This window comes from Nyctibius grandis, chromosome 25 (assembly GCF_013368605.1).
Source record: "Nyctibius grandis isolate bNycGra1 chromosome 25, bNycGra1.pri, whole genome shotgun sequence".
Lineage (NCBI taxonomy): Eukaryota > Metazoa > Chordata > Aves > Nyctibiiformes > Nyctibiidae > Nyctibius > Nyctibius grandis.
The window spans coordinates 562064-586652 of NC_090682.1; the positions used below are offsets into that span (position 1 = coordinate 562064).

The following is a 24589-nucleotide window of genomic DNA, read 5'->3' on the forward strand; positions in this document are numbered from 1 at the left end:
CTTTGAGGGGGGATCGACCCGACTAGATCCCACTGAGATCTCACCTCTGATGCTCTCCCCTCTCGGCTTTTTGGGGTAAGTCACCCTATCCTGGGGTAAGTCAACCCTATTTTGAGCGCTGGCGGGGTGGCAGCGACCTCCTCCTCTTCCTCTCTCCGCCATCTCAGGGCTCAACGGCGACGATCCGTCTTCCAAGATTTGGGGCATCTCCACGGGGAAGGAAAAACCAACTCCAGCGGCGCTTATAAAAATCAATTAATTAAACCATTACGAGCCCTGGAACGAAGCCCAGGTGGAAAGATCCCAAGAGAAGAGCTCGGTGTCCCTCGCTCCCCCCCCCCAAAAAAAAATTCCCCCTGGAGGAGGAGAAAGATTTACCAAAGCCCGTCCGTGTTTTGCTCGATTTTATTAGGACCGACACATTCAGCGGATGTCACAACTTCACCGATCGATGAGCTCTTGAAAAGAAAAATGACTGAAAAAAAAAAAATAACCCCGCCAGCGCTGGCCGGCGAGATAATGGGGGTTTAATATAGTAACACGGCTGAAAAAGGCATTAAATGCATCCTCCCCCCCCTTGTCCCCCCCTCCCCAACCCCGTGTCCCCTCCCCAACCCTCCCCTTTCCCCATTCTCACAGCTTTGATTGTATCTGTAAAGCACGATTCGACCGAAAAAATAATAATAATAATAATATTTCCCAGCTGCCAGGTTATTCTCACAAAGAGGTTAACTAGAACTCAGGGGAAAAAAAAAAAATAAACCCAAAAATCCCCCAAATAATAAAAATAAAAATAATAAAAAAGGCCAGGAATTCTTTTAATGTTAAAAAATAAAATAAAAAGCGGATATGGCGACGCTACTAGTGGAATACATCACAAGAAATCCCAAAGTCTTTTTTTTTTTTTTCGCAGGCAACACTGTTTGGAGAGAGAGAGAAACAACTCGATGGTGCAAAAAAATAACCAACAACAAAAAAAAAAAGTGACATTCTAAATTATATACAATAGTATCTAAGGGTGGCTTTGAAAAAACAGTCTCCTTTAACGTGATTCAAGGGTGAACTTGCCGTCAGCTATTGCTTATTTATTCAGCTCCGTAATAACACGAGACGGAGGCGTAAAAATGGAATAAAGCAACAAAAAACCCCCCAAAATTCATGGGTTTTTGGGTGAAAACGCCACGTCTGCGCGTTGTTCGATGCGGAATGTACCTACGGTTGTGTCACGACTCCTCCTTGCGATGGGGAAACCGCCCCGAGGTGAGAGGCAGGAGGAGAGCGCCCCACAAAGCTCTTCTCACCCCACAAACCCACTCGTTTCCAGGTGGAAAAATCCGATGTGAATTTCAGGATCTGGTAGCGAGATGGGGGGGGGAAAAAAAAGGGGCTAAAAGCCGTTAAATCCTTATGAAGGACGAAGATTCAGTTGTTAAATTTTAAGGGGTATCCGATGGCTTTTTCCAGGCACTCTACCAAAGAGCCGGCGGAAAGAAAATCCCTCTCCACTTCCACGAATTTGATGTAGATGGATTTGGGCGAGACGCCGGGCTCGACGACGCAGTTCTGAGATAAAAAAGCGTTGATCCCCACCCAATCCTTACTGAAGGTTTTGGTGTTTGCCTGGAAATGTAAAAACAGGCACTGCTGGAGAGTCCGGACCTCGGCGATGCCAAGGTAACAGTAGATAATCCGAGCGGATTCCATGTCGACCCGCAGGGAAGCTTGTGGTGAAGGAACCTCCAGTTCTCCTGGAGTCTCGTTGGTGGGATCGGGTCCCCTGTGCTCAGCAAGGGGGGAAGGAGGTTTTTCGTGGCACTCTTCGTAGCCGATGGCGTATAAACCGGGGCTCTTGGGGATCCCGCCCGGTAATAAATACTGAACGACGTTGCCTCCGGTGGGTTTGGAGTGAGCGATGGGGATCCAGTCGATCTCCATGTGGAGCTCGAGGCACCTGGCTTCGCTGATGGTGATCTCCAGGAATTTGTAATAAACGTTCTTCCAGTTCATTTTTTGCACTCGGGTCATAATAACTCGACCCTCGGGTTTTTCTGAATTAAAATATTCCCGGAGGCGTTTGCCGAGAGGTACCTGCGAGCTGATCTCCGCGTAGTGGTAACGGATGTCCTCCTTCCAACGGGTGTTGTAACCGATGCCGAAAATGGCCAGTTTGTTAGAAAGGTGTAACCTGGAGAAGTCCGTCCAGCTTTGGAACAGCTCCCACTTCAACTGGACCGACTCCAAGATCTGCATGATGTTCTGCATGACGTCGCGCTTCCTGGAAATGAAAGAAAAACAAAAAAAAAACCATGGTGAGAAGGATAAAAGCATCAGTAAAGTGGAGGAGTAAACTTCTACAGGAGATAACCCCGTAAAGAAAACAAGAGCTGATAAATCACAGACTGGTTTGGGTTGGAAGGGACCTTGAAGGTCATCTAGTTCAAGATCCTTCAAGATCATCTAGTTCTAGGTGTCCAGGCAGGCACACCTTCCACCAGACCAGGTTGCTCCAAGCCCCATCCAACCTGGCCTCGGACACTGCCAGGGAGGGGGCAGACACAGCTTCTCTGAGCAACCTGGGCCAGGGTCTCACCACCCTCACAGCAAAGAATTTCTTCCTCAGATCTCATCTCAATCTCCCCTCTTTCAGTTTAAAACCGTTCCCCCTCGTCCCATCACTCCATGCCCTTGTAAAAAGTCCCTCTCCCGCTTTCCTGTAGCCCCTTCAGGTACTGGAAGGTGCTAGAAGGTCTCCCCAGAGCCTTCTCTTCTCCAGGCTGAACAGCCCCAACTCTCTCAGCCTGTCTCCAGAGCAGAGGGGCTCCAGCCCTCTGAGCATCTTCATGGCCTCCTCTGGACTCGCTCCAACAGTTCCATGTCCTTCTTCTGTTGGGGGCCCCAGAGCTGGATGCAGCACTGCAGGGGAGGTCTCAGGAGAGCGGAGCAGAGGGGCAGAATCCCCTCCCTCGCCCTGCTGGCCACGCTGCTGGGGATGTAGCCCAGCACACGGTTGGCCTTTTGGGCTGCAAGCGCACACAGAATCACAGAATCGTTTTGGTTGAAAGGTCCTTTAAGATCATCGAGTCCAATCACTAACCCAGCACTGCCAAGTCCACCACTAACCCATGTCCCTCAGCCCCACATCTACACGGCTTTTAAATCCCTCCAGGGATGGGGACTCCACCACTGCCCTGGGCAGCCTGTTCCAGTGCTTGACAGCCCTTTGCGTGAAGAAATTGTTCCTGATCTCCAATCTAAACCTCCCCTGGCAGAACTTGGGGCCATACGTTGCCGGCTCATGGTGAGCTTCTCGTCACCCATCACCCCCAAGTCCTTCTCCTCAGGGCTGCTCTCGATCCCTCCTCCGCCCAGCCTGGATTTGTGCTTGGGATTGCCCCGACCCACGTGCAGGACCTTGCGCTTGGCCTTGTTGAACTTCATGAGGTTCACACAGGCCCAGCTCTCAAGGTTCCTCTGGACGCCATCCCTTCCCTCCAGCGTGTTGACCATACCACACAGCTTGGTGTTGTCCCCAAACTTGCTGAGGGCGCACTCACTCCCACTGTCCATGTCACCAACAGAGATGTTGAACAGCCCTGGTCCCAATCCTGACCCCTGAGGAGCACCACTCGTTACTGGTCTCCCTTTGGCCATTGAGCCGTTGACCACAACTCTGCGTGCGACCATCCAGCCAAATCCTTATCCACCGAGTGCTCCATCCATCAAGTCCATGACATACGCCCGGACACAACCGACACGACAGACAGCAGAAATCCCTGTGGAGATCCGAGAAACAAATCCTCGTGTTCCCAAAAGATTTCTTCTCACTCCGGGTATCAAAGCGAGTTTCCACAGAGTGATTTACACCTTGCTAAGCAATGAGGAGAGAGCATTCGCGTGCGCCTGAAGCAAGACGGAACGGCTTCCTCCACAATGAATGAGACACTTAGGGTGTAATTAGCAAGAACTACTCATTTAGGAGTTATTGTCCTATAATTAAAGCTGTAGAAGATAATGTGGCTCGTTTGGTAGCGGAGAAATCTCTCGTGGTCCACCAACTGGGATGTAAATCTTGCTCCATGCAACTCTGCTCCCTTTTATCCATTGTGCCGCGTCCGTAAAGCTGAACTGCGATCGCACGAGTGTCACAGAATCAACCAGGTTGGAAGAGCCCTCTGGGATCATTGAGTCCAACCGTTGCCCTGACACCACCATGGCAACTAGACCATGGCACGAAGTGCCATGTCCAGTCTTGTCTTAAACCCCTCCAGAGATGGTGACTCCACCACCTCCCTGGGCAGCCCCTGCCAATGGCTAATGACCCTTGCTGAGAAGAAATGCTTCCTAATGTCCAACCCGACCCTCCCCTGGCGAAGCTTGAGGCTGTGTCCTCTTGTCCTATCGCTAGTGGCCCAGGAGAAGAGGCCGACTCCCACTGCACTACAACCTCCCTTCAGGTAGTTGTAGACTGCAATAAGGTGTCACTGCATCCCCAGGAGGGTCTTTCCTCCTCCCACGTCCCACCAGGAGAACATACTGCGTCTTCAGTCCCTGCACCCAGGTTTTCTTCTGTGGGGCACGCTCCAACTTCCCTCCTCTTGTGGGCTCATGAAGATTGCTTAAACTCCTTAAAATCAGCTTTTAGAGGTGTAAATACAACGCACGTGATTATGGGAAGGCTCTCCAAGCGTTGGGTGTCCTTTAGGCGATCTGGTGCCTCTGGGACAGACTGCTTTGTGTCGTGCAGTTTGAGGAGCAGATGGTTGGTGCACCCCAGCTTTGCAGACCTCGGGTAGGATATCCAACCGCCCCCCCCCCCACCAAGCTCTGGGTCTGAGCAAGCCAAGCTGAGATCACTCACTCCTCACGGCAATGGGAGGGACGGCATCCATCAGCACATCGCCTCTCTTCACTCTCTAGCAGCGGCAAGCACGGCAGAAGATTTCTGGAGAGGATTAAAAGGCATTTTGGCAATCCTTAGAGCACCAAGGAAGGGACCTGCTTGGCAAGGGGAGTTGTGTTTGAGCCAGGGGGGTGTTAAAAATGCCCTGTGCATCGGCAACAAACTCCTGTTTCTTATTTTAAGATAATTTTGAGGAGTCATTTCCACTTCCTCTTGTCTTTTTTTTTAAGACATTTAGAAGTTCACCTTCTGGGGACAAGACGGACAAAGGGACAGAGGAGGGGACATCTCTGCGACTCGGCCAAGCAGAGGTATAAGCAGTTCAGAGTCAAATTGTTCCTATTATTTATTTTTCAATAGAAAAAAAAAAAAATCGGAGCTAGCAGAGGTTTCAGCCCGAGTCAGCGCCGCGTGTCCCAGAAGCAGTCTCAGTTTTCATCTGCAGAAGGTGCCCTAGAGCTGGATTTGACCCTACTGTGGAGCCATGACCTCAGTGTTGGAGTCTGGCCATCTCGTCCTCGGAAGCTTTTGCAATTCAAATGAGGAAAAAAAAAAGACACACAAAAAAAAAAAGACACATGACGCGGCACTAATTTGTTCGAAGGCGCCGTTTCCAAACAAAAGCAGACTTCAAAGCGGCTGAAACAGCTGGTTTCAGTGAAGGATTGAGCTCCTCAAGATTTTTCTAGTCATCTTCACAAAGCCTGCAGCGAATAAAACCGCTCCTTAAATAAATTTAAAAGAGCAGAAAGGAAGTTTAAGGAGAGTTTTGCTTTTCCAAACAGTTTATTTGGAGGCAGCGGTGCTGATGTGGGGAAGGAGCGTCCAGCTGATGGAGCACAGCACCTGGACAGTGCTTACCTCTTCTCTTCCTACAAGAAGGTGACCCAGGAAATAGGGGAAGTCACAGAATCACAGAATCAGTCAGGTTGGAAGAGCCCTCTGGGATCATCGAGTCCAACCATTGCCCTGACACCACCATGGCAACTAGACCAGGGCACTAAGTGCCATGTCCAGGCTTTTCTTAAACACCTCCAGAGATGGTGACTCCACCACCTCCCTGGGCAGCCCCTGCCAATGGCTAATGACCCTTGCTGAGAAGAAATGCTTCCTAATGTCCAACCTGAACCTCCCCTGGTGAAGCTGGAGGCTGTGTCCTCTTGTCCTGTCGCTGGTTGCCTGGGAGAAGAGGCCGACTCCCACTTCACTACAACCTCCCTTCAGGTAGTTGTAGACTGCAATAAGGTCACCTCTGAGCCTCCCCTTCTCCACGCTAAACACCCCCAGCTCCCTCAGCCGTTCCTCGTAGCTCAGACCCTCCAGACCCTTCACCAGCTTGGTCGCCCTCCTCTGGACTTGCTCCAACACCTCAACATCTTTCTTGAAGTGCGGGGCCCACAACTGGACACAGGATTCAAGGTGCGGCCTCACCAGTGCCCAGTACAGAGGGACCATCACTTCCCCAGACCGGCTGGCTACGCTATTCCTAATAGAGGCCAGGATGCCATTGGCCTTCTTGGCCACCTGGGCACACTGCTGGCTCACGTTCAGCCGGCTGTCCATCAGCACCCCCAGGGCTCTTTCTAACCACTCTTCCCCCAGCCTGTAGCGCTGTGTGGGGTTGTTGTGGCCCAAGTGTCAGACCCGGCACTTGTTCTTGTTGAACCTCATGCCGTTGGTCTCGGCCCATCGATCCAACCTGTCCAGACCCCTCTCTAGGGCCTTCCTACCCTCCAGCAGATCGACACTCCCACCCAGCTTGGGGTCATCTGCAAATTCACTGAGGGTGCACTCAATCCCTACGTCTAGATCATCTATAAAGATACAAAGTCCTCCTATGTCTTTTGGAGACCAGTTATTTATTCCTTGAAGCTCAGAGAGGCTGTGCTGTCCGTGCTAAGGTGCTGTGCAGCTTGCTTGGTGACACAACGCATTAGATCCAGTCCCGGCGCTGGCCGAAGCAGCCGAAACCCTCAGCGGCAGCAGGAGCAAAGCGATCTCTCTCTGTTCCTGCAGGTTTGTGCTCAGATACCAGCGACAGCCAGATTCACACGTGTGTGTTTTAGCAGGAAAAGAAGAGCGAGAGTGAATTCCAGCGCCCGCAGAGCTCAGTGATACATTTCCTACAGCAAGCATCTTCTCTGCTAGGAAAATAACGTCGTGGTGCACGTTTGCTCCTGTGGTTTTCTGCAAGCTGCTTAGCTCCAGAAAAACCCTTCCCAAAAAAACCCTTCCAAAACCCCAGGGGATGGAAAGGGATAAGCAAAGACCAGATTTTTTTTAGCAATACACGTGCTTACAGCCTGCCACGGCCACAGCGCGAGTGCTCCACGTCCAACATCATGGCGCAAGGTTCGGCGAAGGATTTGGTTTTGATTTTATCAAGATTATTTTCTGCTGAAAATCTGCCCTTGACCAAGAACACACACAAACTGAAGCCTGACCTTCTTTGAAATAAGTTATATGTTTTTTAAAACTCTGGCCAATGAGGTTTAAAAAGTTTGGCATCTATTTATCATCCATGGCTTTTAAGAACAGACCCCATTCTATTTTTTGAAGGTAATAAATCAATACCCAGCTTATCTTCCTATCAGCCACGCTTCTCCTCACTGCTTTTAATCTACTAAGTCCGAGTTTAAAAGTTCTTTGCTCCCATAATGGGGGAAAAAAGATAATTTTCAGTAAATATGGAAGATGCTTTGTGCTTCTACTGAGCAGGGAAGATGGGTTTATCACCTGCACGCTTCACAAACTGCCTGAGAGTTCAGATTTCTGTGCATTTTAGAGGGAACTTGGGGAAAAAACCACCAGAAAACTCTAAAAGGTCTAATCTACCAAATCTACAACAAAACCTGGAAGAGAAGATCCAGACAGTTCGAGCCTCCAACACAGAAAATTCAGGATTATTTTCTACCCCGCTCCCTAGAGCACGCCCTGAAAGGTAAAATTATCCCAGAACAGTCCTAAGAAACTGTTTAAAGAGGTGATAATAATGTAAGTTATTTTTCTCCAAGTCATCCCTGAGTCGCTAAACTGAATTTGCTCCACGTTAAGAAAAAAAGTCACCTTCCAGGAGCGTGAAAATCCACCTGAAGTGAGGAGCCTGAAGCTAAGCCACTACAGTGAAAGCTTCTTTCAAAAATAAAAATAATTTTAAAGGTTTTGGAGGAAGAAATTAGCCCCGGTCTGAGTAAATACAGAACAATTCCTTTCATTTTTTCTAAACGCTCTGTGTTATTGTTGGCGAGGCAAAGGGAGGAGATTCACATGCTCAAAGCATTTGAAATGCTCCGGGATTTGTCAGATTAAACCGATCCAAAAAGGTTACGAGTCAGCTCTGGAAAGTTATAAAAATAAAATAAAAAAACCCCAAACTCTCAAACTTTGGCGTGTTTTCCCACCAAGGAGGGGAAAGGCATGAAGTTTTCTTGTCAAGCCAACAATACACGCTACTACCAGGGTGCTGCGTCCCTCTTCTTGCTCTTTCCTCCGCTCCTCCTATATTCTTTTACGTCCAAAGGGGCAAAACTTGAGGCAAATGGGGGAAAAACAAGAAAAAAAACCAGATTATAAATAGATTCAAGAGTTTGGCCTCGTGGCACAAACTGCCCACACACATCCCTGCGTATTTTATCCGCATTTTAAGTCCTTGCACTCGTGTCATTAAGCCTCATTTCGTTTGCCCAATGCTGAAGCCAAGAAGCCAGAGACTTGGGAAGCTTTTGAGATGTTCTGAGGTAACTGGACTAACGCAGAAAGCGGATACAACTGTATGAATAGTCTTGCACAACGTGTTTTATAATTATAATCACAAGTTGCAAATATCCTCCCCTCCTGCACAACAACATCCCCAGGGAAACGCATTCCAGGGTAAAACATTCATAAATTTACTTACTGCGTATCTTCCGAAGACTCCTGTTTGATCTTTAATGTTCTTTTTGTGGGAGGCATTTCATCTGAAAGGTAAAATTCCAACACATAATTAGAGTTTAAATAATGTCCCTGGTGCCTTTTTATTTTTTTTTTAAAAAGCTGGAATTAAATTAAAAAAAAAAAAATCAATAGTTGCTTCCTAAGCCAGGCAGTTCACTAGAGCTCAGCTCCACTCCATAAATGAATAGTATTTTTTTTTCCTTGGAAGACGTGGTCAGTTAAGATCTGAATTTATCTCTGCAAGTGCAAAACCTTCCAAGGCCAAGACTACAATTCCTGCTGTTAAATTGATAAACTATGTCGTTAAAAAAAAGGAAGAAGGAAAAAAAAGGCTTCTTCTGCTTTCAGCACCAGAACAAATGCATCTGTGTTCCATTTAGATGCTGTGGGCTAAGTGCTTTTCTTGTAACATCTCAGAAGATGAAGACTATCAGCAGCCCAAGCGCACGCCAACGGCTCCGCTGCGACTGAAGGAAAACAGCGACAAACCCGGAGAGCAGAGTTTTGACTCGCCGCAACGACTCCAACTACATGGAATTTACGTACGTTTTGTAACCGCATCTTCTCCCTACCGCTCCTCTCCCAGAATCACTGAGTCAATCAGGTTGGAAGAGCCCTCTGGGATCATCGAGTCCAACCATTGCCCTGACACCACCATGGCAACTAGACCAGGGCACTAAGTGCCATGGCCAGGCTTTTCTTAAACACATCCAGAGATGGTGACTCCACCACCTCCCTGGGCAGCCCCTGCCAATGGCTAATGACCCTTGCTGAGAAGAAATGCTTCCTCATGTCCAACCTGAACCTCCCCTGGTGAAGCTGGAGGCTGTGTCCTCTTGTCCTATCACTAGTTGCCTGGGAGAAGAGGCCGACTCCCACTTCACTACAACCTCCCTTCAGGTAGTTGTAGACTGCAATAAGGTCACCTCTGAGCCTCCTCTTCTCCAGGCTAAACACCCCCAGCTCCCTCAGCTGTTCCTCGTAGCTCAGACCCTCCAGACCCTTCACCAGCTTGGTCGCCCTCCTCTGCACTCGCTCCAACACCTCAACATCTTTCTTGAAGTGCGGGGCCCACAACTGGACACAGGATTCAAGATGCGGCCCCACCAGTGCCGAGTACAGAGGGACGATCACCTCCCCAGACCGGCTGGCTACACTATTCCTAATAGAGGCCAGGATGCCATTGGCCTTCTTGGCCACCTGGGCACACTGCTGGCTCATGTTCAGCCGGCTGTCCATCAGCACCCCCAGGGCTCTTTCTAACCACTCTTCCCCCAGCCTGTAGCACTGCAGGGGGTTGTTGTGGCCCAAGTGTCAGACCTGGCACTTGTTCTTGTTGAACCTCATGCCGTTGGTCTCAGCCCATCGATCCAACCTGTCCACATCCCTCTGTAGGGCCTTCCTACCCTCCAGCAGATCGACATTCCCACCCAGCTTGGTGTCATCTGCAAATTTACTGAGGGTGCACTCAATCCCTACGTCTAGATCATCTATAAAGATATTGAGCAGCACCGGCCCCAGAACTGAGCCCTGGGGAACACCGCAAGTGACCGGCTGCCAGCTGGACTTTGCCCCATTCACCACCACTCTCTGGGCTCCCACATCTTCCTGCCTTTTAAATCCCCATGGGGAAGAAGTCTGAGAGAACCGGAACGCCGTTAACAGCCAACTCGCTAATTTTAATGTTAAATTGCTATTTAAACCTCTTTCAAGGCATCCCAACTCACCAGTCCCCTAAGCACAGATGCGTGGCTGCTTCTCCTCTCCCTGTTTCAGCCTACAAATCACAAGGGGAAAAAAAACCCTGTCACACCAAGAGCCTTTATCCAATTCACCTTTTATCTACCGCTTCACTTGAGTCTCCATTGAATTTGATCAACTTTATAAAGTTTCTGCTGGGAAAATAATGCCCTTGTGCTCAGGCAAGGGAGGAACACGCACCCAGAGATCTAAATATACTTAGAGAACCCCACTTCACAAAGCTGCTCAGATCAGCGTGTGTTTTCAATCAAGAACATGGTACCTTGCTCTGTTTGATGAAGTTCAAGCCACAGGCAGCAATCAAATCTCCACATTAATTAATATATTGATTCTTATGCAGAGACGCCAGTAATTCAAGCAAGAAAAGCACAGGGATTAGGTCTCAATCCTGGAGTGCAAGAGGGGAAGTAGAACTGGACACGCTGGAGGGAAGGGATGTCATCCAGAGGGACCTTGACAGGCTTGTGAAGTGCGCCCGTGTGAACCTCATGAAGTTCATCAAGGCCAAGTGCAAGGTCCTGCATGTGGGTTGGGGCAATCCAAAGCACAAACACAGGCTGGGCGGAGAATGGGTTGAGAGCAGCCCTGAGGAGAAGGACTTGGGGGTGATGGGTGACGAGAAGCTCACCATGAGCCGGCAACGTGCGCTTGCAGCCCAGAAAGCCAACGGTGTCCTGGGCTGCATCCCCAGCAGCGTGGCCAGCAGGGCGAGGGAGGGGATTCCGCCCCTCTGCTCCGCTCTCGTGAGACCCCCCCCGCAGTGCTGCGTCCAGCTCTGGGGCCCCCAACAGCAGAAGGACACGGAGCTGTTGGAGCGAGTCCAGAGGAAGCCACGGAGATGCTCAGAGGGCTGGAGCCCCTCTGCTCTGGAGACAGGCTGAGAGAGCTGGGGCTGTTCAGCCTGGAGAAGAGAAGGCTCCAGGGAGACCTTCTAGCACCTTCCAGCACCTGAAGGGGCTACAGGAAAGCTGGAGAGGGACTTTTTACAAGGGCATGGAGTGATAGGACGAGGGGGCGACGGTTTTAAACTGAAAGAGGGGAGATTGAGATGAGTTACTGGGAAGAAATTCTTTGCTGTGAGGGTGGTGAGACCCTGGCCCAGGTTGCTCAGAGAAGCTGTGGCTGCCCCCTCCCTGGCAGTGTTCAAGGCCAGGTTGGATGGGGCTTGGAGCAACCTGGTCTGGTGGAAGGTGTCCCTGCCCTTGGCAGGGGGGTTGGAACTGGATGATCTTTAAGGTCCCTTCCAACCCAAACCAGTCTGGGATTGTATGAACTGAGCAGGGAAGGAGAGACAGGGAACGTGTCGCCACCTCCTCCTCCTCCCCTGTTTCTGCCCACACAGCCCTTCTCTCCTCTTGTGAGGCTTTTCAAACCCAAGTCCTGATCCTAAAATACTTTGGGAACCACAGTTTGCTTTTGATGATGAACTGGGGGCTTTCTTTCCCTTTTCTCCCTGAGGACATCAGGTGTTTAACATCTAGAGCACACTATGAAACACGAAAGCTGGTCGTGAGCTATATCTGAGAGAGACAGGTATGAGCACAGAGCACAGGCAAAATGAGAGGATGGAGATGTGCCAACATCTTACCCAACTCCTGTTCGCCCGTCTGGTAGCAATGAAGATCCTGACTGTGGTTTCCCCAATCCTCTTGCGAATATTCCTCCATCGTGCTGCCGTCGGATTCCAGCTCCTGGTACAAGCCGCTGCTGTTGATGAGGACAGGCTGACAGGGCTGGGAGTCCCATCCTCCCTGCCCAAACACTTGCTCCAGCTGTTCAAACGTGTAGCTGCTTTTCCTCTTCCCGACGCCGTGCTCCTTCACGCGGCTGTAGCACCTGCGAAGGGTCTGAGAGAGGAAAAAAAGGCAGGTTATTCAGGTGGTGATGGGTTGCAAGAGCACACATTCACTTGCAGACAGTTACATGGCTGCTAGGTAGAGTTTAGGGGTTCGGTTTGGGTTTATTTTTACTTCTGCTGATAATTTGTCCCACTCTCACGTGCTAAATGCAACGCTCCCGAATTAATCTATGCCCGCCGGGAAGCATCTACGACACAGGACAAAGTTGAGGTAGCAGCTATTGGTTCGTCAGATTTAACTCGGGCAATTTATTCTTTTCCCCACTTGGAAAAAGATCCCCAGATGTGCTATAATGTAGGGGAAAAATAAATAAAATAAAAATACCAAAAGAGCCCCAGTCAGAGAGACCAACCAGCCAAGCAAATGCACACCTACTACGAGGAGGAGAAAGCAGAGCTGGTGTTGTGCCCACAGCTTGGAGGAGAGGGAAAGGAAAAGAGAAAGAAAGAGTCCCCCAAAGCAAAGATGGTCCAACCTTCCTTACCCTGGTAAGAAGACATAAATGTATACACCTAAGCTATTCAGCTAGGAAAATGTATATTACTTACATCTTTTGCATTCCTTACTAACTCACTCTGCCTCTTGTGAAGCTGCTGAAATTTAAAAGAGGTCAAATCAATAATGCTCCATATTCCCAGACTTCGACAGCAAGCATTAAGTAAGAAACAATACTACGATGGCTCTTGCTAATAAGCCTTTAAATGAAAAAAAAAAAGGGCTGAGGCCGAAACCTCCCGCACAGATTCAAAACCCCCTGATCCCTTTAGCATCCCGCACCGCCGGCCAAGCTGCTGCATCCCCTTCGCGATGCAAAGCCATGTGAGCCTACGATTTCCGTCCACGTTTCCCAGAATCCCAGACTGGTTTGGGTTGGAAGGGACCTTAAAGATCATCTAGTCCCAACCCCCTGCCACGGGCAGGGACACCTTCCACCACACCAGGTTGCTCCAAGCCCCATCCAACCTCGCCTTGAACACTGCCAGGGAGGGGGCAGCCACAGCTTCTCTGGGCAACCTGGGCCAGGGTCTCACCACCCTCACAGCAAAGAATTTCTTCCTAAAATCTAATCTAAATCTCCCCTCTTTCAGTTTAAAACCGTTCCCCATTCCTGTCACTCCGTGCCCTTGTAAAAAGTCCCTCTCCCATTTTCCTGTAGCCCCTTCAGGTACTGGAAGGTGCTAGAAGGTCTCCCCAGAGCCTTCTCCAGGCCGCTAATCTGGAGCGACACAGTTTCTTGAGGGTAAAAAAAAAAAAAAAAAGATCTTTATGGGCATCCCTCAATGTGGTTTTAATTCTACCACCACTCTGCTTTTTTCCCCCAAAAAAGAACCTTCACATCTTCAGAAAGCTCAAACCTACCTAATGCTCCTCATATACTGGTTTAACAGCATCAGCGGGGGAAGGAATATATTTCTAACCAGTTTCCTCGTAATATTCAGAGCCCTGGAGGCAGAAGCAAAACTGCGAAGGAGTAAGTCAGTTCTACCCTGCTGCTTCAAAACAAAAAAACCCCACAAAATAATAAAAAAACCCCATATAAACACCCAGGCAGCAACAACCACCAGAGTTATTCAGTGGTTTAAGGTGGAACCCGTGCCCATTTTGCCTTCACCACCTGGGCAGCTCCTTTTTGGGTGGACACAATCAAATTTTAAGCTCCCATCTGCAAGCGAGGTGAAAAACAACCGGCTACGTCAACCTGGAACCAAGAAACCTGTCGATATTCAATGCAGGCAAACTGGGTTCCCCAGGGCTGGGGGGTACAGGTCATTTTGGTTGTTAATTCAGCAACTAGAACCTCTTGGGAGCATCGAGGTGGTTTTAAAACGGTCCGGTTTGCCCCACAAAGCGTGTCAGAGGATGCATCACCTCGTTTTTTCACTCCAGTTTCTCTCCTTTCAGCTCCAATCTCACTGAGCGATACGGGCAAATTCTGTTTTGCTCCCAGATTCTTTCCAAAAATCCATCCAAGTCCAGATTTTTTTTCAGATCTATTTTCCAAAGCCCAGTTCTTACATGTGCCCCGGCTTATCTGTCGGAGTTAACCGCAGATTTAGAGCCTCTAGCTGATTTTATTAGCAGCATTTAAGCTAAATAAAACCATTTCCAGTGCAGTTGACCAAAAAAATGTCAATGCTCTTGGCCAAGCCCTCCCGGGAACGCTCGACGTCCGCAGCCACTTGATTTTAAGCGTGTGGCTCCAAACGTCTCTCCCTACTGATGGAGTCATTGAGTATCTCACCCCAGGTTGCAGCCTAATAGTAATTAATTATTTCATTCAGGCTGCAAATTGGCTTATTTTACCATGAAAATAATTCAGCATCAAGTCAATGGAGACTAATACAAGAATTAAAGGGAGCAACGCAAAAAGGGGGGCAAAAATAAATCAACAATAGCCTCGTTGCTCATCACTCTGGCAAGCCAAGAGTACTTTTGAGGTGACTGCATAGATGCTTTTGGACCTGGCTGCGCGATTCGTCTTCTACCTCCGCCGCTGGCAACAGATCATCTAAAATTTGAGTGAAATCATCTAAAATTTGAGTGAAATCATCTAAAATTTGAGTGAAATCATCTAAAATTTGGTGCTTTCAAAAGAAGCAGAAGGTCTGTGGCCAAGCAGCTGCTGACTCCTTGGTCTTGTTTCCTGGGAGAACCAAGATTCCCACTAGCTCCTTCTTCTCGGGGGCATTCCCCACTTTCTCCAACCTCTTTTCTACATGGTGTTCACCTCGGGTCAGCTCCGTTTCATGGATGCCCACGTGGCAGGGGTGAGGCAGAGCAGATCGATGGCTCTCCCTGCACCTCCCATGACTATTTTCTTCAGAGACCCTGAGTAAGACCTAAATAATTCCTCAGGCTTCAGGAAAAATCCCCCTGGATATTTTATAGCACTCAATAGTTCAGACACTTTGCTTCCAGCAGGATATTCTGATCACTAAGATTTAAGATCGAGGGTTTTTTTTTCTTACGCACCTCCTCTATTCCTCCCGGTGTCCAGCTCAACTCCTGCTCCGTGGTTCCTAAAGTGCACATACACAGATTGATACAGATAGACAAGAAACCAGTAAATTTAGGACAAGGAACTGAAAACAGACCTGATAACTGCCCAGTGACTGCACAGACTGGAAGAGACCGAGGCTTTTGCTTATTGTGCTGCAACACTGCCTGCAATACGAAGACAGATTATCCCCGCTTAATTTATCATTGTGAAATCCAAAGGAGGAGACAGTCAAAAAAGCTCAACGTGGATTTTTCTCACCATTTCTAACTTACGAGCCCTCATCTTCTCTACGAGCGAAGCCACGGGACAACCGCTCACTCTGCAGAAACACCAGTCAGAAAAGCCTTAGGAAGGGACTGTAGACACAGTCCTCCCTCCAAGAAAAAAAATAAGATGAGGGAGAACCACACCACAGCAGAGCTGCTTATGATAACCCCAGAGATGGGCCAACACAAGAAACTCCACATCCTTGATCTGAGACGTGCTCTTACTCAGGGAGACGCTACGGGCTCTGCAGAGCAGTTAGGTGGCCTACGGTTGTGTCCACGTTGATCTATTTAAGTCTATTAAATGAGAGCAGCTGGCCTAGAAGGGATCCCGATGGCACAGAATCACAGAATCAACCAAGTTGGAAGAGCCCTCTGGGATCATCGAGTCCAACCATTGCCCTGACACCACCATGGCAACTAGACCAGGGCACTAAGTGCCATGGCCAGGCTTTTCTTAAACACCTCCAGAGATGGTGACTCCACCACCTCCCTGGGCAGCCCCTGCCAATGGCTAATGACCCTTGCTGAGAAGAAATGATTCCTAATGTCCAACCTGAACCTCCCCTGGTGAAGCTGGAGGCTGTGTCCTCTTGTCCTATCGCTGGTTGCCTGGGAGAAGAGGCCGACTCCCACCCCGCTACAACCTCCCTTCAGGTAGTTGTAGACTGCACTAAGGTCACCTCTGAGCCTCCTCTTCTCCAGGCTAAACACCCCCAGCTCCCTCAGCCGTTCCTCGGAGGTCAGACTCTCCAGACCCTTCACCAGGTTGGTCGCGCTCCTCTGGACTCGCTCCAACACCTCAACATCTCTCTTGAAGTGCGGGGCCCACAACTGGACACAGGATTCAAGGTGCGGCCTCACCAGTGCCCAGTACAGAGGGACGATCACTTCCCCAGACCGGCTGGCTACACTGTTCCTAATAGAGGCCAGGATGCCATTGGCCTTCTTGGCCACCTGGGCACACTGCTGGCTCATGTTCAGCCGGCTGTCCATCAGCACCCCCAGGGCTCTTTCTAACCACTCTTCCCCCAGCCTGTAGCGCTGCAGGGGGTTGTTGTGGCCCAAGTGTAAGACCCGGCACTTGTTCTTGTTGAACCTCATGCCGTTGGTCTCGGCCCATCGATCCAACCTGTCCAGATCCCTCTCTAGGGCCTTCCTACCCTCCAGCAGATCAACACTCCCACCCAGCTTGGGGTCATCTGCAAATTCGCTGAGGGTGCACTCAATCCCTACGTCTAGATCATCTATAAAGATATTGAACAGCACCGGCCCCAGAGCTGAGCCCTGGGGAACACCGCAGAGCACCACTTAGCACAACGTTCAACTCCAAGGATGCTCTTTTACTTAATGGCAGAGAGGAGCTCTTGGCTTTACGTCCCGAATTAAGAATAGCAATATCAAATAGTTTCCTCCCTCATCGTGATACTCACAAGCAACACGAGATGAAACTATACTGGGACAAAAGAAACGGGTTTTGAAGCCTGGAGTGGTTGTAGGGCACGGTGAAAGGCCTTGAAGACTTCATTCCTGAGTTGGACGGTGGGAGCACAATGCAACAGATCTGACTACGTAGTCTGATAGCTCTGCTCAACTTGCCAGCTCATGAACTTTTAGGTTAAAAGATGTGTGCAAGGCAGGAGAATGTGAGATTCACATGGGGTATCGCCCCGAGAAGCCCTATTCTTGTGGTCTATCCAGAATAAAAGAAGAAAAAGCACCTTAAACTCTTGAGAGCGCCAGATCACAGCACTCAGGGACATGCTGGCAGTCAAAATAAATCCTGCTTTGCACCAAAGAGCAAAGCCTCTATCATATCCTGATGTGCCCAAACGCACAGGGGCTTCTTGAAGGATGTGGCTCCGATACGGCACGAGGAAAGCAATGGGAATGTCCCGAGAGGAGAAGGGTGGTGAGGGGGGAACACAGCCAAGTTGATCGTCTGATCGAGCTAGGAACCCAGCTCCATCTCTAGGAACCCAGCTCCATCTCTTTGGACAATGACTTGAACAAGCAAAGTCATTCTAGAAGACACAGATAAGGGATGTCAGTCACAGCATGTTTTTAAGTTGGGTTAGTTCACAAGAGCTAGAACCTAACAAAGATCCACAGCGGACTTGCCACCACCACCAACTTCTAAATCACAATTAAATATATTAAAGCAATAAGTTCTTGCCCAGACAGGAATTATTTACGAAGCGCTACAGCCAATTGCAGAGATCAACTTAGATGAGGCAGGACCCTGCCAGCGACCAAGATGGGCACTTCCATTTCCCGATGTACTGAGCTCCTCGTTTAAGACAGCACTGGAGGAAAAGAGTAATTAGTTACAGAAGGCAGCCCAGCAAAACCCTCTGCCGTGCCCATATGCACCACAGTCAATGACTTTTGGCTCCACGAAGAGTTTAGATGGGATGCATGCAGCCTACAGACAGAGCTCAGCATGCAGAGACGCATGAGTAAGGTCCACCCTACTCCTGCCAGGAGCTGCTCAAAACCACGCTTGAGTAGATTGTCTTGCCTTCAGAAACACGCTCATTCCTAAAATCAAACTTGAAGTTTCATGGATGCAGCTGCTCTGCAAGAGTGTTCGTTCCACATGACGTTCTCCTCCCAGAGATGCTCCTCAACTGCAGCTCCACAATACATCCAAGAAGGAGTAAAACCAAATAAATCTGTTCTTGGTCACTGAAGAGTTTATTTTTTCCTACTTATAACCAACAACAGAAAAGTTGCTCCCACCTACTGGGGTCTGTGAGATCCTTCAGTGAGATGTTGGGCTGCTGGAAAGGATAAAAGGAATGACAAGAAACAGCATGGAAAACCCGGCGCATCCGCGTCTAGTTAAGCCAAAGAAAGATCGGGAGGTAACTTGAACACCGCCCTGCACACATCGCAGCCGGTGGAGATACCCAGCCAAGGATCTGGGCCTGAGATAACAAACAGAAAATGCATGCAGAAGAAATAAAAGGGAAAGCTGTTTCGAAGGTGGACAGTTGGCTAGTTGAGAGAATCACAGAATCATTTGGGTTGGAAAGGCCCTTTAAGATCATCGAGTCCAACCACTAACCCAGCACTGCCAAGGCCACCACTAACCCATGGCCCTCAGCACCACATCTACACGGCTTTTAAATCCCTCCAGGGATGGGGACTCCACCACTGCCCTGGGCAGCCTGTGCCAGTGCTTGACAGCCCTTTGGGTGAAGAAATTGTCCCTGATCTCCAATCTAAACCTCCCCTGCCACAACTTTAGGCCGTTTCCTCTCATCCCATCGCTTGTTACCTGGGAGAAGAGACCGACCCCACCTCGCTACACCCTCCTTTCAAGCAGTTGTAGAGAGCGAGAAGGTCTCCCCTCAGCCTCCTTTTCTCCAGGCTAAACACCCCCAGGTCCCTCAGCCGCTCCCCATCACACTTGTGCTCCAGACCCTTCACCAGCTCCGTTGCCCTTCTCTGGACTCACTCCAGCACCTCAAGGTCTTGCTTGTCGTGAGGGGCCCAAAACCAACCCCAGGATTCGAGGTGTGGCCTCACCAGTGCCAAGTCCAGGGGGACGATCCCTGCCCTAGTCCTGCTGGCCACACTAGTGCTGACACAAGCCAGGATGCTGGTGGCCTTCTTGGCCACCTGGGCACGCTGCTGGCTCATATCCAGCCACCATCAACCAACACCCCCAGGGCCTTTCCCAGCAGGCACTTTCCAGCCCCTCTCCCCCAGCCTGTAGCGGTGCGTGGGGCTGTGCCCCAAGGGCAGGACCCAACACTTGGCCCTGTTGAGGTTGCTACGAAACGTCCCGACGCTCCATCATTTGAGATCTTTAAATGAAAACTCAACATTATCGGACCCAACGATGTGATTCTGGGTGAAATCCCACCTCCCGTATCACACCGGAGGTCAAACCAGATTATGGTGAGCGTCGCTCCTCACTTCTAGGCTAGCACAGCTTTTCCTGCTTTAAAAATAACTTCACTCAAGATTTAAAAATGAGATTGTTTACATCGTAAAGCAGCTAAAGCCACAGCCCCGTCACCAACAAGCCCCCGTTGTCATCGCTTTACATAAAGCTTGAAGCAAGAGAACCCCAACGGCTGATATTCGGGCGTAATTTTTCATTCGTTCCCCTTTCATGTGGGTTGGCGGCGTTTGCTTCTCCCCTTTGTGCCTAACGCTCCCTATGAGTGTTCAACCAGTATCTCTGAGGTATTTATTTTCCCTTTTGAAAAATAAATTACACGCTTAGCGGACAACCACAACCCAGCAGAAACCTCCAGTCACTTGTCCGGGGTGAGGAGGAGGCTGGAAGAGGGTGAAACGATGACGTCGTGGCGTGTTACCCGACGGAAAGCGATCTCAAAGAATACGTACCGGGTACGTCGGCACCAAAAAATCAAAGTCTGGAGAGGGTTCAGCCAAATATTCCATCACCCACCTTAAAACCCCAGCGCTGAAGTGAAACCTTCACACTTCAAAGCTCTCCACACGCTGCTGCGGAGAGGTGATGAGGTTTGGGGTACACAAAGCACGTTAAATCCTTGACCATGAACATCCAACGGATGAAACGACTCGTTAACAAGAGCTACGCGGCGTAGGGACAGTCAGAGTATGTTACTAAGTGAGCAAGGATGAAGGATACAACAGGATGAGGCAACCAGAGAGCACGAGGCAGCTTGTCTGGGATTTATTTCCAAAATCAAGATGTTTCAATCCTCCTGCAGCTCCCGATTGCCAAACTCCCCAACCCACCGACCTCAAACCCACGAAGTCGGGATTCAAGGTCTCTTCCCAAAGGAAAAACCAGCTGGAACGCTTACGTATGAATCCCTAAATTTGAAACAGACACTTGCAGAGCGGCTCAAACCCGAGAGCGGCCTCGTTCTGCCAGCACTGCTCGCAGAAAAGCACATGCAGATGTTAAAGAGACAGATGAAAATCTGAATTCTTTACTTTTTGCATCCTGTTTGAATTAGGAGACAACGCGTCTATGTGACACAACTGGAAAACTGGCTTTTTTAGAGGTGATTTTTGCCTTTCCAGCTCATTTCTAACTCATTCTTCAAGATTGGGCCGAGGCCAGGGAAGGCAGGTGTCCTGCAGAAAGCTGATATCAAGCTCTTATCTAAAACACATTTATAAAATAAGTCGAAGCCGATACGTTTTAAGCATGATTTTAATTTATAAGACACCAGCAAATCCTCCTGCTGCTCTCCCTTGATGGGCATTAAGTAAAAACATCCTATAAAATCACAGAAATAGGGATAATAAATGGAAGACGGAGCTAAATGCTCCTTCATCACCACCTCCCCGGCTCTGCCTTCAGCTCAGCCAGCCGACAGCGAAGGGCTACGAAGCGTCCGTGACCTCCCCTTGTTCCAACAGCGTGTCCAAGTTGTCCTACTCTGCCTTAAAGGTGACTTCAGGCATTGACAACTCCACACCCAGAAATGATTTTGGCTCTTGGAAGAGTCAAGCAGCTGATTCCACCCGGATTCCTATAAAAGTTGGGATTTTTAGGGTTGGCAGCAACTATCTCAATAGTCCCCACCAAGGGCAACTCTTGGGGTTGACGAGACACCCCACCTTTGGCTTTAATAGCGACACTTCTCCTCCCAACCTGCTCAGCATCTCCTGAAGCATTAACGGTCGCAGAGGCTGCGGTCAAAATCAGGGTGAAAAAAAAATCCTCTACGGCCGCTGCGTAAACTCTCATCGCGACCCAAAACCATCGGAGCCCTGAAGGAACATCTCCATCATGCACCAGCCTCCAGCAAAGCCCAAAGTTTCACGAGAAGAAGCGATTTAAGCAACAAGCGCCTTGGAACTGAGGGAACAAGGGACTCGAAGAGGTTTTTGCAGCGCAGCAACAAAAATATTTGGGGGTGTTCAAGGAAAATAAATCCCCGACACAGAGTTGACGGGATGACACAAGGAAAGTATGTTAAGAAATTAAACCAGCTATAGGAAGGGGAGTCGTTTTGGTTTGATCACCTAATTCCAGGGATGAAGGTTGCTCTAATTAACAGGGTGAGTCTGATGGGTCATGAAAGGGGAAAATAAAAAGCCAGAGGGAGCTCGGGGTGTTTAATTCGCCCTTCCAAGCTTCACTGGCATTTATAAACCGAAACCCTGCAGCGGTTCCTACCCCAGCCACGATCCCTCCATCTCCAAAGCGGCTGCTCCCAAGCCGGCCACCAAACCCAGCCTCTCCCGTCCCCCCAGGGAATGAGGCAACTGGAAAGATCCTTCTTTACAACCAGAGGGAACGCAGCCCAGCGGGCTCAGTTATTAAAGAGGTTTCTGAGGTCCGGTGCGAGGCAGGGAAAGATGTTGTACCCCAAAAGGTGACTCCGATGCAAAGGAGGGGGCCATGAGTGCAAGAGGGCAACCACAGCCTGAGCCACCCCTCATTAGTGGGGTAACTGGGAGCCCCCCTTTTCCTGTGCGAGCAGTTTAGTGCCACCTCCTCGTGGCTAGAAGATGCTGGAGGACAAGGGGACTGAGTCAACCCATCCAGGGCCACGATACCCACCACACACAGGGCTGAAGGAGGTAACCCAGGGGACACAGTGCCCCAAAAACCCAGGGGAAAAGATGCTGCTGGGGGCTGTCCACATGAGGGGACCCGAAAGGCCGGGACACTGTGTCCCCCACCACCACTCAGGACCAAAGGATGCTGCCACAGCCCACACAGGCAGGAGGAACCGAGTGGTTGAACCTGAAAGATGCAGCGCCTGGGTCCAAAAGATGCTGCTGGACGCTGCGGGTGTGAGGGCTGGAAGCCACAGGACATGGCACCCAGTCTGCTCCGGGCCAGGAGATGCCAACTGGGTGCTGTGGAAAGCCAAGCAGCTGAGCCCAGGGGAAGGTGGGGCAAAGGCTGGGCTAAGACCCCAGGACACCTACAGCCAGGGCCAAAGGATGCTGTGGAAAACTGCCTGCACCGGGAGACCCTGGTGGGGTGATCCCAGGGGATGGGGTGCCCCCAAACCCAGAGCCAAAGCCTGGGCTGAGCCCAGGGGATGCCCAAACCCAGGGGCAAAGGCTGGGCTGAGCCTGGGGGACACAGAGCCCCCATTCCCAGGCCCAAAAGCCACCCCAGGGATCACCCCCCCCGCAGGCAGCCGGGCAGAAGAGCCCGGGGACACCCAGACCGCTCCCCCCTCCACCTCCCCGGGGACCAGCCGCCCCCCGCCCGGGGTACCTTGATGCGTTCCCGGCATTGCGAAGGGGTGCGCTCGTAGCCCAGCTCGGCCAAGGCGCGGGAGACGCGCTCGTACATGGCGGGCCCGGGGGCTTTGCTCCCGAAGACGGTACCGGCGCCCTCCAGCTGCTGGTACCGCGCCTCCATCAGCCGCTCGTTGCCCCAGACCGCGATCAACGCGTTGGTCTCCGCCGGCGTCCAGGACATGCCGCGACAAGCGGCGGCAGCGGCTGCAGCGGCGGCACCGCCCGGTGAGAAGGAGACGGAGGGTGAGGCGCCGCCGCGGCCCCCGACCCCGCCGCCGCCGCCCCCCAGCCCAGCCCCGCCGGCCGCCGGCCCCGGGCCGAGAGGGGAGGCGCCGCTGGGGGTGGAGGGGTCGGAGAGGCTGGGGTTGCCGTCGCTCAGCGCTCCCGGCGAGCCCGGCGACAGCACCTCCATCTTGGGGATCTTGAGGGGCGGCTCGGCGGGCGGGAGCTGCGAGGAGCCGCAGGACGCCGCCATATTGGAGATGCCGGACGGAGCGGGCGGAAGTGACGGAGGGCTCCCCCCTCCCACCCCGGAGGGAGGGACTTCCGGGAGGGCGAGGGGAGGGCGAGGGGGCAGCGCACGTGCCGGCGGCGCTGGGGGCGTGGCCAAGGAGGGGGCGTGGCCATGCCCGGGAGGGCTGATGCAGGGAGGTGGGTGGGGAGGGGGCGTGGCTTGCCGCGAAGGGGGCGTGGCTTGGGAGTGGGCGTGGCTAGGGAGTGGGCGTGGCTAGGGGTGGGCGTGGCTTGAGAGTGGGCGTGGCTTGTGAGTGGGCGTGGCTAGGGGTGGGCGTGGCACAGCCCCGACCCCCGGCTGAGCACCCCAAACCCACGCCGGATGCGGCCCCTCACCCACCGGGGATCCTAATTAACGGGGCTGGGACCAGAGGGGGCCCTTGATTAATGAGCTCCGGGGGGGGGGGCACATAATTAGGGGGGGCAACTAATTGGGGGGGGCATCCAATGAAGGGGGGGGGCTCAGCACCCCAGCTGCGCCCCCAACTCTTCGTCCCCCCCTCCCTGGATTGGCATCACCCACCATTAATTAACGGCTTTAATTAGGGTGGTGTTGGTTAAACAAATGGGGGGGGGGGATGGGGGGGGATTTGGGGGGGAATAGGGGGGGATATGGGGGGGGGGTGGTCCTGCCCCAGCACATCTGGCAGGACATCGGCCCAGCAGCAATTAGGGCCCGTTAATTAGCCGCTGGTAATTAGGGGGATTAGGGGCTGGCGGCAGGGGCGAAGGGAGGGGGGTATTAAGCCCGGCCGCTACCGCCTGGGGGTGGAGCGGGGATGGCAGGGGCTTTGTCACCCACTGCGTGTCCCCAAAGGGGTGTCCCTGCTGCCACCCCTGTGGCGTGTCCCCAAAGGGATATCCCTGCTGCCACCCCTGTGGCATGTCACCAAAGAGATGTCTCTGTCGCCACCATGTCCCCAAATGGCTGCACCCACTGCCAGTGCTGTGGCATGTCCCCAAAGGGGTGTCCCTGCTGCCAGTGTGTCCCCAGAGGGATGTCCCCACTGCCAGCTCTTCACAGTGTCCCCAAAGGGATGTACCCATTGCCAGCCCTACAGCATGTCCCCGTGTCCACAAAAGGATGTCGCTGCTGCCACTATGTCCCCAAAGGGCTGCACCCACTGCCACC

At 51.3% G+C, this 24589-nt stretch overlaps 1 protein-coding gene across 4 annotated transcripts; it reads right to left on the bottom strand.

Moving 5' to 3' along the window:
- Positions 1-88: 88 nt before the first annotated feature.
- Positions 89-23419, bottom strand: MSANTD2 (Myb/SANT DNA binding domain containing 2). Of its 4 annotated transcripts, XM_068418389.1 has the most exons (7): positions 22919-23419; positions 13002-13046; positions 12183-12441; positions 8796-8856; positions 1213-2275; positions 379-504; positions 89-241 (listed from the first exon to the last, which is right to left on the bottom strand). In XM_068418389.1, the coding sequence occupies exons 1-5, from the start codon at positions 23417-23419 to the stop codon at positions 1423-1425; spliced, it is 1719 nt and encodes a 572-aa protein (XP_068274490.1). In that variant the 3' UTR covers positions 89-241; positions 379-504; positions 1213-1422. The 4 variants fall into 4 exon arrangements, with proteins under 4 accessions (XP_068274490.1, XP_068274487.1, XP_068274489.1 ...); XM_068418386.1 differs by lacking the exon at positions 13002-13046; XM_068418388.1 differs by lacking the exons at positions 89-241; positions 13002-13046 and having other exon boundaries at positions 443-475.
- Positions 23420-24589: the final 1170 nt, after the last annotated feature.